At 38.7% G+C, this 17,242-nt stretch overlaps 1 protein-coding gene across 1 annotated transcript in view; it reads left to right on the top strand.

Annotated features, from left to right (window-relative positions):
• LOC128645634 (potassium voltage-gated channel subfamily H member 8-like) overlaps positions 1-17,242 on the top strand; it is a 1,117,245-nt gene that overhangs the window by 885,944 nt on the left and 214,059 nt on the right. The window contains exon 10 of the mRNA XM_053698756.1: positions 12,086-12,335. Coding sequence (XP_053554731.1) covers positions 12,086-12,335 — 250 coding nt within the window. The remainder of the gene's footprint in view (positions 1-12,085; positions 12,336-17,242) is intronic.

Below are 17,242 nucleotides of genomic sequence, written 5' to 3'. Positions count from 1 at the left end.
TGCACACTTTGAGGCAGAGATAACAGATGTTTTGTGGGGCCATGAGGTGCCTGCTAAAGTGGAGATTGATGGGACGAAACTACAACAGTCGAGATTGGGACAGGCTTTCCTATATCAGCAATTATCAGTAACTGGTGAGATTTTACCGGAGGAGCCAGAGAAATCACCCAACCATTTGGAATCACATACGTAAGACTTACACTCGACGCAACAGAAGATAGTGGAGTCTAAGATGGCATGTGGAATACTATTAGATATGGATCCTGTAGTCCAGGACCGCGCCGGGATTAGTGTCGGGAGTTGCCGAGGTGTGCATGGTCTCTATCCCGATTACCCAGCTGAGGCTCAGCATGCCACGAGGAGGCCAATGGAAATGGTCTCCCTGTCTGACATGGCTGCGCTGGAGTCCGCTACGAGGCTGCCGCTTGTGGCGGAGAAAGCAGCCCATCTAGCCCATGGACATGTGGGGAATGTTGATCAGGGCATGACACAGGGCCCACAGAGCCAGGAGACTGTCTGGACCCGATTCAGAAAGGCAAGGAAGCTTGCGACTGATGGATTGATGAGGCGGCGTGCATTTGCAGCTCTGGACTCAAAGGTTTCTCAGATCCCGGTAAGCGTGGCTGGTCAGACCCTGGGAGGGTGCCGCTGGTGTGAGATCGGTCTGCATCTTGTGTTCTCTCTGATGTCTGGTTCGGAACACCCGATGGCCTCTCTATCAGCAACATCTGATATTATACCGGCTAACTATAAAGGCCAACAACAGAAGCCCTCGCAGACAGCGATGCCCAAGCTGAAAAATGTAAGGAATTAATTCAGGAAAATAGCCCTTACTAATTGCAGAGACTTTGCAGCCCTTGTCCCCAATCTGAGCCTCTTGTTCATCCCACACCAAGCTGATTGTACAAGGGGTATAGGCTAAGGACAAACCAACAGGACTATTGATAATGGCTCTGACTTATATTAATAGCCCGCTAATTGTCAGGTAACCCTATTTTAGTTGTATGGACCTATGCATTATACCACTTTGCATAAGAGACTCTATTTTTGAGCAGGTATCTTCATGAATCTTAACTTCACAATCTAAGTACTATGTTGACTTATTACTATGCAAGGTGTTTTTTCAGGAATTTATAATGCTTATATGACCCCACATGTTAGTTGTATGCCATTGTTAAGACACATGTTGACCTATGATTCATATTGTACATATATTACTAGTGTTGCACTCTTACTCTAATGCAGGCTAGAACTGTTTTTTAAGTTAAACTTTGATGATTCCAAATCCTACTTGTTAACCTTCCCTCATCTAGTTTGTTACTGAACTCAGGTTTTAACAGCAATATGCAACTTCCAAGTATGATTTACCCTGTTTATATTGTGGTTCTTAAATAAGGGGAATATTTATTTGAGTTTATTTTGAGCTTAGAAACTTCTGACACACATGATACTAAAATAACTTACACCTAATATCACTCAAAAAATTGGTTACATGCTCCTTGTTTAATTTGTTATACCCATAGTAATTACTGGGGAGCTGGATTGATTTTGTGACCTAACTCTCATAGTGACAATACAATTTAACCAGGGAGGGGGCATATAGTTTGATAGCTCAATCCCTATTTTAATTAGCATTGGTAACTTGGGATCTCAAGGTTTCAAGGTGTTAAGTTGCAGTCTATGCTATGGTATGTCTATTCTTATCTAGGCTAGTTTCGTGTTTAGGAAATCCTGACATACTTTGTACAGGGATAGTTTAATGTTGATACCTTTTAGAATAATAGGGTATATGTTTTTGTTAAATCTCACCCATAGCTTATGAAATGTACCCTTGGCAACTAATGTGAAGCTGGGTTGTATTTGTGAACTACCTCCCAATGTGATATTACAATTTCTCCTAGACGGTAGGGTATAGCTTTTTAACTTAATCCCTAGTATATTTACAGTCTATGCTATACTATGACATTTTATGGTCCTATCTAAGTAATGTGAGGGCTGACAAACACATAGGAACCAGTGCTGGTAAGTAGCCTCATTATCACTAAACCAAACATAGCCTATGTCCCTCTTCCCCTAGTTAATTGCTTTATAGGGTCTAAGATTATTGCTAACCATCTTTATAATTGAACAATATAACATGCACCACAATTGTTTTTCATAAGTGCCTTTTTAGAGCTATCTGCCTATATATGATGAGTACCTCTGTATAAGTAAACGTCAGTATGCCTATGTTAATTCCCTATGGCTTTAAAGCTTGGGTCAGGTTTATGTGTTAATGTCAAAGCTCATATCAGTAGTATATATTAATTTATATGTGAGGCTAGTAATGTCCAAGGGTTGCCCATACCCCCTGAAATAAAACTAGGCCAAAGTATAATACAGAGCAAGTGCTCTTACATCAAATCCCTTCTATATAATTTAAGTACTGGCACCTCACTATCCATGTCATGGGCCATACACAGTTAAATACTAGGGGCTAGCACAGTGATATATTGTACAAAGCTAATTATCTGGAGACTTACACACTTCATAGAACCCATATACATATTGCTTAACTCTCTGCTCTAACATTTCGTTGATATGTCCCATACAACCTGACCTTTACATAATACTGTCAACTCTGCAAGCTATGGTACTCCTACCGCCATTGATATTATCTAGTTTGCTAAAATGTTGAGAATGTTGCATTATCATTTTGGCCCAAGAGTGGCCTTAGAGATTTATTAGACCCCCTTTTTTTGAGTTATATGAAAATGTATAGGTCCAAGAGTGGCCTCTTGTTTAATGGGGGAATCCTTAATGTTAAAAATGAGGTTTAATTTAACTTTGGTTTAATTTATATATATTACAGACACTGCCTTGTGCCTTGGAATAGCAGACAATATTTTTCAATGATTGTTATTTGCTTGTATTTATCATATTTTATTTTTTTTATGATTGTCTGTAATTTTTTTTCTTGAAACCTCAATAAAAACATTTAAAAAAAAAAAAAAAAAAAAAGCTCAGGGCCTTTGGACTCGGGAGGAGTCTGCTCTTCCCATCAACATCTTGGAATTGATGGCGATTTACAATGCTCTATTGGCTTGGCCTCAGTTGTCCTCAGCCCAGTTTATCAGGTTCCAGTCAGACAACATAACCTCTGTGGCTTACATCAATCACCAGGGAAGAACTTGGAGTTCCTTAGCCATGAAGGAGGTTACTCGGATTCTTCAGTGGGCAGAGACCCACAATTGCTGTCTATCTGCCATCCACTTTCCAGGAGTAGACAACTTGGGAAGCGGATTTTCTGAGCAGACAGACTTTTCATCCTGGGGAGTGGGAACTCCATCTGGAGGTGTTTTCCAGCTTAGTCCTCAAATGGGGGGTGCCAGAGTTAGATCAAGTTTCCAAGGGATGGTTCAAGGTCATGAGATCCGCAGGCCTCTAATAGATGTTCTGGCGGTTCCTTGGGTTTTCAGGTTGGCATACCTGTTTCCTCTGTTTGCTCTCCTTCCATGAGTCATTGCTCGTATCAAACACGAAAGGGCGTCAGTGATTCTAATAGCCCCTGGGTGGCCTCGCAGGATCTGGTTTGCAGACCTAATGGAGATGTCATCTCTCTCACCTTGGAGACTACCTCTGAGGAAGGACCTCCTGATTCATTGTCCCTTCCTTCATCCAAATCTCATTTCTCTGAAGCTTGGAGATTGAACGCTTAATTCTGTCTAAGGGGTCTATATAACAAGGGCCGAATGGCCCCTGTTCCCCTTGTTTCCGCACGAGCCTTCAGGCTCGCCAGAAACAGGCATTAAGACCTCTGCTACTTAACTCATGCACCGCCTCTGAGGCGGCATATAGCAATCCGCCCGATCATGTACGATCGGGCTGATTGACACCCCCTGCTAGCAGCATTGCACCAGAATTTCACAAAAACTGCTGGTGCAATGATAAATTTATCAATGTGCGGTGGACATGGTTCGCTATAGAGGATCATGTCCATCCGCACAATGATAAATGGATCCCCTGGCATTGTTTTTCTGAGTCGGTTCATTGAGACCATGATTCAGGCTCGCAAACCTGTTACTAGAAAGATTTACCATAAGATATGGCATAAATATCTTTATTGGTGTGAATCCAAGGGCTACTCTTGGAGTAGAAATAGAATTCCTAGAATTCTATCTTTTCTTCAGGAAGGCCTGGAGAAGGGATTGTCAGTCAGTACCCTGAAGGGTCAGATTTCTGCTTTATCAGTTTTACTACATAAACTTTGGGCAGATGTGCCAGATGTGCAATCTTTTTGTCAGGCCTTGGTCAAAATCAAGCCTGTCTTTAAGTCTGTTGCTCCTCCTTGGAGCCTTAACCTTTTTCTTAAAGTTTTACAGCTGGCTCCGTTTGAGCCATTGCATTCCATAGACATTAAGTTGTTATCTTGGAAGGTTTTGTTTCCTGTTGCTATCTCTTCTGCTTGAAGAGTCTCAGCACTCTCAGCTCTGCAGTGTGATTCCCCTTATCTTATTTTTCATGCCGATAAGGCGGTTCTTCGTACTAAGTTAGGTTTCCTTCCTAAGGTTGTTTCTAATAGAAATATCAATCAGGAAATTGTTGTTCCCTCTCTGTGTCTTAATCCTTCTTCTTCTAAAGAATGTTTGATACACAATATGGATGTTGTACGTGCTCTTAAATTCTACTTCCAGGCGACTAAAGATTTTCGCCAGTCCTTTGCCCTCTTTGTCTGTTTCTCTGGAAAACATAAAGGTCAGAAAGCTACTGCTACTTCTCTTTCTTTTTGGTTCCAAAGTATAATTAGTTTGGCTTATGAGACTGCTGGATAGCAGCCTTCTGAGAGAATTACAGCTCATTCCACTAGAGCTGTTTCCTCTTCTTGGGCTTTCAAAAATGAAGCTTCTGTGGAACAAATTTTCAAGGCTGCAACTTGGCCTTCTCTACATACTTTTTCCATATTTTACAAATTTGATATTTTTGCCTCGGCCATAACCCTTTCTTTTGGGAGAAAGGTTCTTCAAGTGGTGGTGCCTTCTGTTTAGGACTGCCTGTCTTGTCCTTCCCTATTTATCCGTGTCCTCTAGCTTGGATATTATTATATTATAAATTATTATTTGACTTAAAATAATTTATTTCTTACCTTGTCAATGACTATGGGGCCAATTTATCAAGCTCCTTCAGGCTCGCCGGAAACAGAAGTTATGAAGCAGCGGTCTAAAGACCGCTACTCCATAACCTGTCCACCTGCTCTGAGGCCACGGACAGAAATCATAGTAACATAGTAGATAAGGTTGAAAAAAGACTGAAGTCCATCAAGTTCAACCTATACAAATCTAAAATACTTACAAAAAGCTCCAGTTAAGCTTAAATAACCCCACTAAAAGGTGACTCATTTAATACTAGCAATCATATCCATGAATTTTCTTTATATACAGAAATATATCCAGACTATTTTTAAATTGAATACGATAGGGTTGATTGACACTCCCTGCTAGCGGCCGATTGGCCACGAATCTGCAGGGGGCGGCATTCTATCAGCCAATTGGAATCTAAGGGACGCCATCTTGGATGATGTCCCTTAAAGAGATATTCATTCCAAAGAAGATGTCTTTTGAAGAGGATGCTCCGCACCGGATGTCTTGAAGATGGAGCCGTTCCGCGTCGGAAGGATGAAGATAGAAGATGCCGTCTGGATGAAGACTTCTGCCCGTCTGGAGGACCACTTCTGCCCGTCTGAAGGACCACTTCTGCCGGCTTCGTTGAGGACATCTTGCTGCTTGGACGAAGACTTCTCATGGTAAGTGAATCTTCGGCGGTTAGTGTTAGGATTTTTTAAGGGTGTATTGGGTGGGTTTATTTTTTAGGTTAGGGCTTTGGGCAGCAATAGAGCTAAATGCCCTTTTAAGGGCAATGCCCATCCAAATGTCCTTTTCATGGCAATGGGGAGCTTAGGTTTTTTTAGTAAGGCTTTTATTTGGGGGTTGGTTGTGTGGGTGGTGGTTTTTACTGTTGGAGGGTTGTTTGTATTTTTTTTACAAGTAAAAGAGCTGATTTATTTGGGGCAATGCCCCGCAAAAGGCCCTTTTAAGGGCTATTGGTAGTTTAGTTTAGGCTAGGTTTTTTTTTTATTTTGGGTGGGCTTTTTTTATTTTGATAGGGATATTAAACTAGGTGTAATTAGTTTAAAGATCTTGTAATTTGTTTTTTATTTTCTTTAATTTAGTATTGTTTTTTGTGTGATTTAGCTAATTTAATTTATTTAATTGTATTTAATGTAGGTAATTGATTTAATTGTAGTGTAGTGTTAGGTGTTATTGTAACTTAGGTTAGGTTTTATTTTACAGGTAAATTTGTATTTATTTTAGTTAGGTAGTTATTATATAGTTAATAGAATTCTATCAGCCAATCAGAATCTAAGGGACGCCATCTTGGACGACGTCACTTAAAGAGATATTCATTCCGAAGAAGTCGTCGTTTGAAGAGGATGCTCCGCGCCGGATGTCTTGAAGATGGAGCCGCTCCGCATCGGAAGGATGAAGATAGAAGATGCCGTCTGGATGAAGACTTCTGCCCATCTGGAGGACCACTTCTGCTGTCTGGAGGACCACTTCTGCCCGTCTGGAGGACCACTTCTGCCGGCTTCGTTGAGGACATCTTGCCGCTTGGATGAAGACTTCTCCCGGTAAGTGAATCTTCGGGGGTTAGTGTTAGGATTTTTTAAGGGTGTATTGGGTGGGTTTATTTTTTAGGTTAGGGCTTTGGGCAGCAATAGAGCTAAATGCCCTTTTATTTGGGAGGTTGGTTGTGTGAGTGGTGGGTTTTACTGTTGGGGGGTGTTTGTATTTTTTTTTATAGGTAAAAGAGCTGATTTCTTTGGGGCAATGCCCCACAAAAGACCCTTTTAAGGGCTATTGGTAGTTTAGTTTAGGCTAGGGTTTTTTTTATTTTTGGGGGGCTTTTTATTTTTATAGGGCTATTAGATTAGGTGTAATTAGTTTAAAGATCTGTAATTTGTTTTTTATTTTCTGTAATTTAGTGGGGGGGGGTTGTAATTTAATAATTTAATTTTATTTAATTTATTTAATTGTATTTAATTTAGGTAATTTATTTAATTGTAGTGTAAGGTTAGGTGTTAGTGTAACTAAGGTTAGGTTTTATTTTACAGGTAAATTTGTATTTATTTTAGCTAGCTACTTATTAAATAGTTAATAACTATTTAGTAACTATTCTACCTAGTTAAAATAAATACAAACTTGCCTGTAAAATAAAAATAAACCCTAAGCTAGCTACAATGTAACTATTAGTTATATTGTAGCTATCTTAGGGTTTATTTTATAGGTAAGTATTTAGTTTTAAATTGGAATAATTTAGGTAATGACAGGAATTTTATTTAGATTTATTTAAATTATATTTAAGTTAGGGGGTGGCGATGTTGGGGGCGGCAGATTAGGGGTTAATAAGTGTAGGTAGGTTGCGGCGACATTGGGGGTGGGAGATTAGGGGTTAATAAATATAATGTAGGTGTCGGCGATGTTGGGGGAAGCAGATTAGGGGTTAATAAGTATAATGTAGGTAGCGGCGATGTCCGGACCGACAGATTAGGGGTTAATAAGTATAATGTAGGTGTCGGCGATGTCGGGGGTGGCAGATTAGGGGTTAATAAGTGTAATATTAGGGGTGTTTAGACTCAGGGTTCACATTAGGGTGTTAGGTGTAAACATAAAATGGGTTTCCCCATAGGAATCAATGGGGCTGCGTTACTGAGTTTTACGCTGCTTTTTGGCAGGTGTTAGACTTTTTCGAGCACGTACAACCAGCTCACCGCTGACTTAAGCAGCGCTGGTATTGGAGTGCGGTATGGAGCACAATTTTGCTCTACGCTCACTTCTTGCCTGTTAACGTCGGGTTTGGGAAAACCCATAATACCAGTGCTGTAGGTAAGTGAGCGGTGAGAAAAAACTGCATTGTAGCACCGCCCAGCTCATAACGCAAGACTCGTAATCTACCAGTATGTTTCTCTATATATCTGTATATTCAATATAGATCAATAGAATTATATATTTTAAAATTGATTTAGTTGTAGTTTAGTGTTAGGTGTTATTGTAACTTAGGTTAGGTTTTATTTTACAGGTAAATTTGTATTTATTTTAGTTAGGTAGTTATTAAATAGTTAATAGAATTCTATCAGCCAATCAGAATCTAAGGGACGCCATCTTGGACGACGTCACTTAAAGAGATATTCATTCCGAAGAAGTCGTCGTTTGAAGAGGATGCTCCGCGCCGGATGTCTTGAAGATGGAGCCGCTCCGCATCGGAAGGATGAAGATAGAAGATGCCGTCTGGATGAAGACTTCTGCCCATCTGGAGGACCACTTCTGCTGTCTGGAGGACCACTTCTGCCCGTCTGGAGGACCACTTCTGCCGGCTTCGTTGAGGACATCTTGCCGCTTGGATGAAGACTTCTCCCGGTAAGTGAATCTTCGGGGGTTAGTGTTAGGATTTTTTAAGGGTGTATTGGGTGGGTTTATTTTTTAGGTTAGGGCTTTGGGCAGCAATAGAGCTAAATGCCCTTTTATTTGGGAGGTTGGTTGTGTGAGTGGTGGGTTTTACTGTTGGGGGGTGTTTGTATTTTTTTTTATAGGTAAAAGAGCTGATTTCTTTGGGGCAATGCCCCACAAAAGACCCTTTTAAGGGCTATTGGTAGTTTAGTTTAGGCTAGGGTTTTTTTTATTTTTGGGGGGCTTTTTATTTTTATAGGGCTATTAGATTAGGTGTAATTAGTTTAAAGATCTGTAATTTGTTTTTTATTTTCTGTAATTTAGTGGGGGGGGGGTTGTAATTTAATAATTTAATTTTATTTAATTTATTTAATTGTATTTAATTTAGGTAATTTATTTAATTGTAGTGTAAGGTTAGGTGTTAGTGTAACTAAGGTTAGGTTTTATTTTACAGGTAAATTTGTATTTATTTTAGCTAGCTACTTATTAAATAGTTAATAACTATTTAGTAACTATATTTCCTAGTTAAAATAAATACAAACTTGCCTGTAAAATAAAAATAAACCCTAAGCTAGCTACAATGCAACTATTAGTTATATTGTAGCTATCTTAGGGTTTATTTTATAGGTAAGTATTTAGTTTTAAATTGGAATAATTTAGGTAATGACAGGAATTTTATTTAGATTTATTTAAATTATATTTAAGTTAGGGGGTGGCGATGTTGGGGGCGGCAGATTAGGGGTTAATAAGTGTAGGTAGGTTGCGGCGACATTGGGGGTGGGAGATTAGGGGTTAATAAATATAATGTAGGTGTCGGCGATGTTGGGGGAAGCAGATTTGGGGTTAATAAGTATAATGTAGGTAGCGGCGATGTCCGGACCGACAGATTAGGGGTTAATAAGTATAATGTAGGTGTCGGCGATGTCGGGGGTGGCAGATTAGGGGTTAATAAGTGTAATATTAGGGGTGTTTAGACTCAGGGTTCACATTAGGGTGTTAGGTGTAAACATAAAATGGGTTTCCCCATAGGAATCAATGGGGCTGCGTTACTGAGTTTTACGCTGCTTTTTGGCAGGTGTTAGACTTTTTCGAGCACGTACAACCAGCTTACCGCTGACTTAAGCAGCGCTGGTATTGGAGTGCGGTATGGAGCACAATCTTGCTCTACGCTCACTTCTTGCCTGTTAACGTCGGGTTTGGGAAAACCCATAATACCAGTGCTGTAGGTAAGTGAGCGGTGAGAAAAAACTGCATTGTAGCACCGCACAGCTCATAACGCAAGACTCGTAATCTACCAGTATGTTTCTCTATATATCTGTATATTCAATATAGATCAATAGAATTATATATTTTAAAATAAAAACAACATTTTCTTCTATGTGAAGAACATTGGAATGTAAAGTAGTGTAGTTGGTCTAATGCAGTATTAAGTTAGCATGCATGCGATAACTGTTAGGCTTTTTTAACAATGCACCCCAGAGAAGTCTATGAGGAAAAGAAGTTAGCGTAGTATCCGAAGTCCTGAAGCTAGCACCCAACAGGCTTTCACTCTCACGCTAACTTTTTACCTTAACTTGTTATACGTGTGCTCACCCAGTCATGTTAAATTTTACTCAGCATAGTTAGTCTCAAGAGTGAAAAGTTATTTAGTGCACCAATTGAGAACCTGTCTACACGGCTTCGCATCAACAAGCATTTGCTTTATATTTTATGTATTTAAATCTGTACTATTGTAATTTACTTTCTTTAGTCACATCTTTTTGATACATTGAATAGATCAATTACCATCACTTCCCTATATATATATATATATATATATCACAGATACTGTTATACTATTCTTCCACTGTCCCTAGCTGCATAGCGCCAGTACTTCACACCCTTTGTACTATCCATTTCCTTTTGGGGGTTTTCTTTGAGTGTACCATCCTGTACTAGGCTATAGGGTAGTTTTTTAGCGCCAGCACTTTCCACACATTCCTATCAGAGGCAGTGGACCCTGTACATCCGCTGCCCAGATGTATAATTACACTCTTACTTGAGTGTAAAAAAACGCCCCTTCTCTCATGTGACCAATCAATCGAGAGAAGAGCATGTCAATCACCCAGAGCGAGCATGTTTGTGGTGATTTCAATCCGCCACCTCAGAGGTGGTGAAGAGTGTAAGATGCAGAAGCGGCCATCAGACAGCTGCTTCTTATATTGCGGGAATGCCCTGCAAGGGCTCAAAGCAGCTTTCGCTACTTAGTACGTTAAACCCAATATTGTACTTTATACAATAACACAGTAAGTTAAATGTATTGTTAACAAGTATAGTTGTCATTTTAAACGTGTACACATTTGTGTTTTAAACTTGGGATGTTTTTTTCTTAAACAAAATTATTCTTTTGTTTGTTTGCTTGGCAGGGGGAAGCAGACAAAAAAGCCATACATTAGTTTTGACCATGCTACAAATAAATAATTTCTCAATAATCATTTCAGTATTTATAATGGTCAGGATAAAATAAAACTTGAAAATAACTATGACCCAAAATATGACTGAAAGTTTTATGTAAACCTTTTGATGTTACATTGCAAACTCCTCTGACAAAGCAAAGTAAAAACTTAAAGGGACAGTCTACTTGAATTTTTTTTATTTTTAAAAAAGATAGATAATCCCTATATTACCCATGCCTCGGTTTTGCATGGCCAACACTGTTATATTAATATACTTTTTACCTCTGTGATTACCTTGTATTTAAGCCTCTGCAGACTGTCCCCTTATCTCAGTGTTTGTTTGTTTTTTATAAACTTGCAATTTAGCCAATTAGTGCTGGTTCCTGCATAACTCCACGGGAGTGAGCACAATGTTATATATATGGCACACGTAACCTAACACTGCCTTTCTGTGAAAAGCTATAAAAATGCACTGAAATAAGAGGCTGCCTGCAGGGGCTTAGAAACAGGCAGCGATTTAGAGGTTTAGGGGCCTATTTAGTCATGCTTGTGCAATGCCATCCCCTGCACAATCGGCCGCTAGCATGGGGTGTCAATTAACCTGATCGTATCTGATTGAGCTGATTACTGTCCGCCGCATCTTATGACCGCTGCTTCTTAACTTCTGCTTCAGGTGGACCTGAAGCGGAGTGGTTTGGAAGCTGCATCCGCTGCTTCATAAATCGATCCCTTAGAGTTTATAAATATATTAATATAACAATATTGGTTGTGCAAAGCTAGGGAATGGGTAGTAAAGGTGGAATCTATCTTTTTAATCAATAGAAAAGTCAAGTAGAGTGTCACAACAACTGATTCTTAAAGGAGCTAGTGAATGCACATTCATGAATAGGCGTGTGTCTCTTACTTACATTTAATGAGCCACAAACAACCTAATCATCATACTGCACAATGAAATGTTTTTGTGTTTTTCTTTAATTCCATTTCTATAGCAGGTCTGCATCATAGCTATAGAGGGCAATGAAAAAAATCCAAGTGTTGTGCAGACATAGTCACAGACTATTTGTATTTTTTACTAGCACACATTTATCACTGGCACAAATTAGGTTTGGAAACATAATTTACTTATTGGTACATGGATAACTTTCCCTCTTGTTTCCTTTACTACTGTAGCTTCTCCGTGATTTCCCTGATGAACTGCGAGCTGATATAGCCATGCACCTTAACAAAGAGATACTCCAGCTGCCAATCTTTGAATCTGCCAGTCGCGGGTGCCTGCGCTCCCTTTCGCTAAGTATCAAGACCTCTTTCTGTGCCCCTGGAGAGTATCTGATACGGCAAGGAGATGCCCTACAAGCCATATACTTTGTATGCTCAGGATCCATGGAAGTGCTAAAAGATAACACAGTGCTTGCTATTCTAGGTGAGTTATTATTGGCTATAGGCTGACCATTTCTAATGTATAGATTTGTTGAGCCCTTTTCTAATTCCTGCCTTTTGCAGCTCAAAAATGTCTGTCTCTCTGTTACTTAAACATCTTTGGTTTACTTACAGCTCTAATTTCACAAGAACAAAACAAATGAGAATGATAAAGGATTGGAGAGTTATCATTAGGGTGTATATAATTTAAATAAAAAATAAATAAAAAATAAAGCACAGCAATTTAATTTATTAATTAGAGGCACAAAGCAGAAACCTGGGGACAATAGCTTCCTTATTGGGTAATTAAATGGCAGTGTACTGTGAAATTGGTTTCCCCTTAATGTGTTTCCAATTACTTGCTATCAATGCAGGGTTTAAACTGTATCTATATATATATATATATATATATATATAAATATTTAGAGACCACTGCAAAATTATCACTTTATGTGCCCCCCTGTCGCAAATAGAGCTAAGCAGCTCGGCTTTATTTGATGGCTTGTAACCATCTATCTTCCTCTTGATCCCATTCCAGAGGTTTTCAGTGGGGTTCAGGCCTGGAGATTGGGCTGGCCGTGTAAGAGTCTTGATCTGGTGTTTTTTTTCAACATTTAACACAGTAAAAAAAAAAAAAGTGTAAATCATTGCTGTGGAACTGTATGTGTTTAACCCCTGTAAAATGGGTTAAACATATAGCTAAAGCCCTGCTCAGGAGCTGCAAAGAACTGTTCATTCAGAGCAGGAAACAGCCTATGAGCTATTCAGCAGTTAATGAAAGAAGCACCGCTCCGCCAATCACCGGCTGAGTTCAATTTGGGAGCAGTTGTGCTTGCGGCTCCCGAGTGGGAATTCACGTCTTTGTGGACATTAAACACATAGGCCTAGATTTGAAGTTTTGCATTAGAAGGGGTGTGTTAGCGACGCGTGCTTTTTTTTGGCCGCACCTTTTAAATACCGCTGGTATTTAGAGTTCACAGAATGGCTGCGTTTTCAGTGCGTTAGGCTCCAAAAAGGGAGCGTAGAGCATAATTTACCGCCACTGCAACTCTCAACACCAGCGGTGCTTACGGACGCGGCCAGCTTAAAAAACGTGCTTGTGCACGATTCCCCCATAGGAAACAATGGGGCAGTTTGAGCTGAAAAAAAAGCCAAACACCTGCAAAAAAGCAGCGTTAAGCTCCTAACGCAGCCCCATTGTTTCCTATGGGGAAACACTTCCTAAGTCTGCACCTAATACTCTAACATGTACCCCGAGTCTAAACAGCCCTAGCATTACACTTATTAACCCCTAATCTGCCGCCCCCGCTATCGCTGACACCTGCATATTTTTTTTAACCCCTAATCTGCCGCTCCGTACACCGCCGCAACCTACATTATACCTATGTACCTCTAATCTGCTGCCCCTAACACCGCCGACCCCTATATTATATTTATTAACCCCTAATCTGCCGCCATAATGTCGCCGCCACCTACCTACAATAATTAACCCCTAATCTGCCGAGCGGACCTCACCGCTACTATAATAAATGTATTAACCCCTAAAGCTAAGTCTAACCCTAACACTAACACCCCCCTAACTTAAATATAATTTAAATCTAATGAAATTAATTAACTCTTATTAAATAAATTATTCCTATTTAAAGCTAAATACTTACCTGTAAAATAAACCCTAATATAGCTACAATATAAATTATAATTATATTGTAGCTATTTTAGGATTAATATTTATTTTACATGCAACTTTGTAATTATTTTAACCAGGTACAATAGCTATTAAATAGTTAATAACTATTTAATAGCTACCTAGTTAAAATAATTACAAAATTACCTGTAAAATAAATCCTAACCTAAGTTACAATTAAACCTAACACTACACTATCAATAAATTAAATTAAATACCTACAATTATCTACAATTAAACCTAACACTACACTATCAATAAATTAATTAAATACAATACCTACAAATAAATACAATGAAATAAACTAACTAAAGTACAAAAAATAAAAAAGAACTGTTACAAAAAATAAAAAAATATTTACAAACATTAGAAAAATATCACAACAATTTTAAACTAATTACACCTATTCTAAGCCCCCTAATAAAATAACAAAGACCCCCAAAATAAAAAAAATGCCCTACCCTATTCTAAAATTAAAATAGAAAAGCTCTTATACCTTACCAGCCCTGAAAAGGGCCCTTTGCGGGGCATGCCCCAAAGAATTCAGCTCTTTTGCCTGTAAAAAAAAAACATACAATCCCCCCCCCCCCCAACATTACAACCCACCACCCACATACCCCTAATCTAACCCAAACCCCCCTTAAATAAACCTAACACTAAGCCCCTGGGTGGTGGGTTGTAATGTTGGGGGGGGGGGTATTGTATGTTTTTTTTTACAGGCAAAAGAGCTGAATTCTTTGGGGCATGCCCCGCAAAGGGCCCTTTTAAGGGCTGGTAATGTAAAAGAGTTTTCTATTTTAATTTTAGAATAGGGTAGGGCATTTTTTTATTTTGGGGGTCTTTGTTATTTTATTAGGGGGCTTAGAGTAGGTGTAATTAGTTTAAAATTGTTGTGATATTTTTCTAATGTTTGTAAATATTTTTTTATTTTTTGTAACTTAGTTCTTTTTTATTTTTTGTACTTTAGTTAGTTTATTTAATTGTATTTATTTGTAGGTATTGTATTTAATTAATTTATTGATAGTGTAGTGTTAGGTTTAATTGTAGATAATTGTAGGTATTTAATTTAATTAATTTATTGATAGTGTAGTGTTAGGTTTAATTGTAACTTAGGTTAGGATTTATTTTACAGGTAATTTTGTAATTATTTTAACTAGGTAGCTATTAAATAGTTATTAACTATTTAATAGCTATTGTACCTGGTTAAAATAATTACAAAGTTGCCTGTAAAATAAATCGCTACAATATAATTATAATTTATATTGTAGCTATATTAGGGTTTATTTTACAGGTAAGTATTTAGCTTTAAATAGGAATAATTTATTTAATAAGAGTTAATTTATTTAGTTAGATTTAAATTATATTTAATTTAGGGGGGTGTTAGGGTTAGGGTTAGAATTAGCTTTAGGGGTTTAAAAATGTATTAGAGTAGCGTTGAGGTCCGGTCGGCAGATTAGGGGTTAATGCTTGAAGTTAGGTGTCGGCGATGTTAGGGAGGGAAGATTAGGGGTTAATACTATATATTATAGGGTTATTGAGGCGGGAGTGAGGCGGATTAGGGGTTAATACATTTATTATAGTAGAGGTGTTAATAAGTGTAGGTATGTGGAGGCGACGTTGGGGGCGGCAGATTAGGGGTTAATAAATATAATATAGGGGTCGGCGGTATTAGGGGCAGCAGATTAGGGGTACATAGGGATAACGTAGGTGGCTGCGGTGTGCGGTCGGCAGATTAGGGGTTAAAAAAATTTAATAGAGTGGCGGCGATGTGGGGGGGGCCTCGGTTTAGGGGTACATAGGTAGTTTATGGGTTTTAGTGTACTTTATAGCACAGTAGTTAAGAGCTTTATGAACCGGCGTTAGCCCAGAAAGCTCTTAACTCCTGGCTTTTTGCTGTGGCTGGAGTTTTGTCGTTAGATTTCTAACGCTCACTTCAGCCACGACTCTAAATACCGGCGTTAGAAAGATCCCATTGAAAAGATAGGATACGCAATTGACGTAAGGGGATCTGCGGTATGGAAAAGTCGCGGCTGGAAAATGAGCGTTAGACCCTTTCCTGACTCCAAATACCAGCGGGCGGTAAAAACCAGCGTTAGGAGCCTCTAACGCTGGTTTTGACGGCTACCGCCAAACTCTAAATCTAGGCGATAGACTTCCACAGGAAAATTTTCAGTACTTTTAAGGCTACTCCAACCTATAACTTTCTATATATAAGCAAAGAACAACTATGGTACTTAAATGGACACTTTACTTATAATTGGTTTCCCCTTAAAGGGACAGTAAATTTAAAATCAATCTTTCATAATTGATGTAGAGCATACAATATTAAACAACTTTACAGTTTACTTCTGTTTTCAAATGTGCTTCATTCTCTTTCTATCCTTTGCTGAAGGAGCAGCAATGCACTACTTGTAGCTAACTAAAAAACATTTGGTAAGATAATGACAACAGTTGTATATGTGCAGCCACCAATCAGCATCTATCTCCCAGTAGTGCATTGCTGCTCCTGAACCTACCTAGGTATGCTTTTTTAAACACTTTATACCAATAGAACGAGGTGAATTCGATATTAGAAGTAAACTGTAAAACTGTTTAAATTTGCATGCTCTATCTGAATCATGAAAGATTGATTTTTCTTTATGCACAAAAGCCTTCTTATCTTTTCAAATTCTGTATACATAAATGCCAATACTTATAGAAAGGTATTGAAGATTAACATTTTAGCACCTATCTCTCCCACACCCACATAAAGGATGATTACGGTTGCTGTCTCTTGTTTACGTAGCTTTTCTATAGAGAACACAACAATATTCATGTTTTCAGCATAGGTGGAGGTTTCAACAGAAAACTCCAGATAATTCAACCGGACAAAATAAATGTAAAGAGCTATTTATAAATAATTATAATATATTGCAGCAGATAAATGGGAAATTCTACATTACAATCAAGGCCGGATTGGCCTACCAGGATACCGCGGGGGTGAGGGGCAGCATTTGACTGGTAGAAAAAGCTTTATCAGAGGCTATGGCAGCTGCACCTGAGTGGCATTGGCCCAGATTTTAAAAGGAGCAGGCTTCTTCCTCATACCACAAGCATGGACTGACTAAATAAGTTTTAGAAAATATTTTTTGCCGGAGCTTGATAAATATGCCCCTAAGTCAATTTTAAGTGGAGGTGTTTCTTCTCAGTGGTATCAGTAATGTTTATTGCAAACTGATGTACCAGGC

The sequence above is a fragment of the Bombina bombina genome, chromosome 1 (genome assembly GCF_027579735.1).
Source record: "Bombina bombina isolate aBomBom1 chromosome 1, aBomBom1.pri, whole genome shotgun sequence".
NCBI lineage: Eukaryota > Metazoa > Chordata > Amphibia > Anura > Bombinatoridae > Bombina > Bombina bombina.
This window is presented reverse-complemented; position numbering and strand designations above follow the sequence as displayed.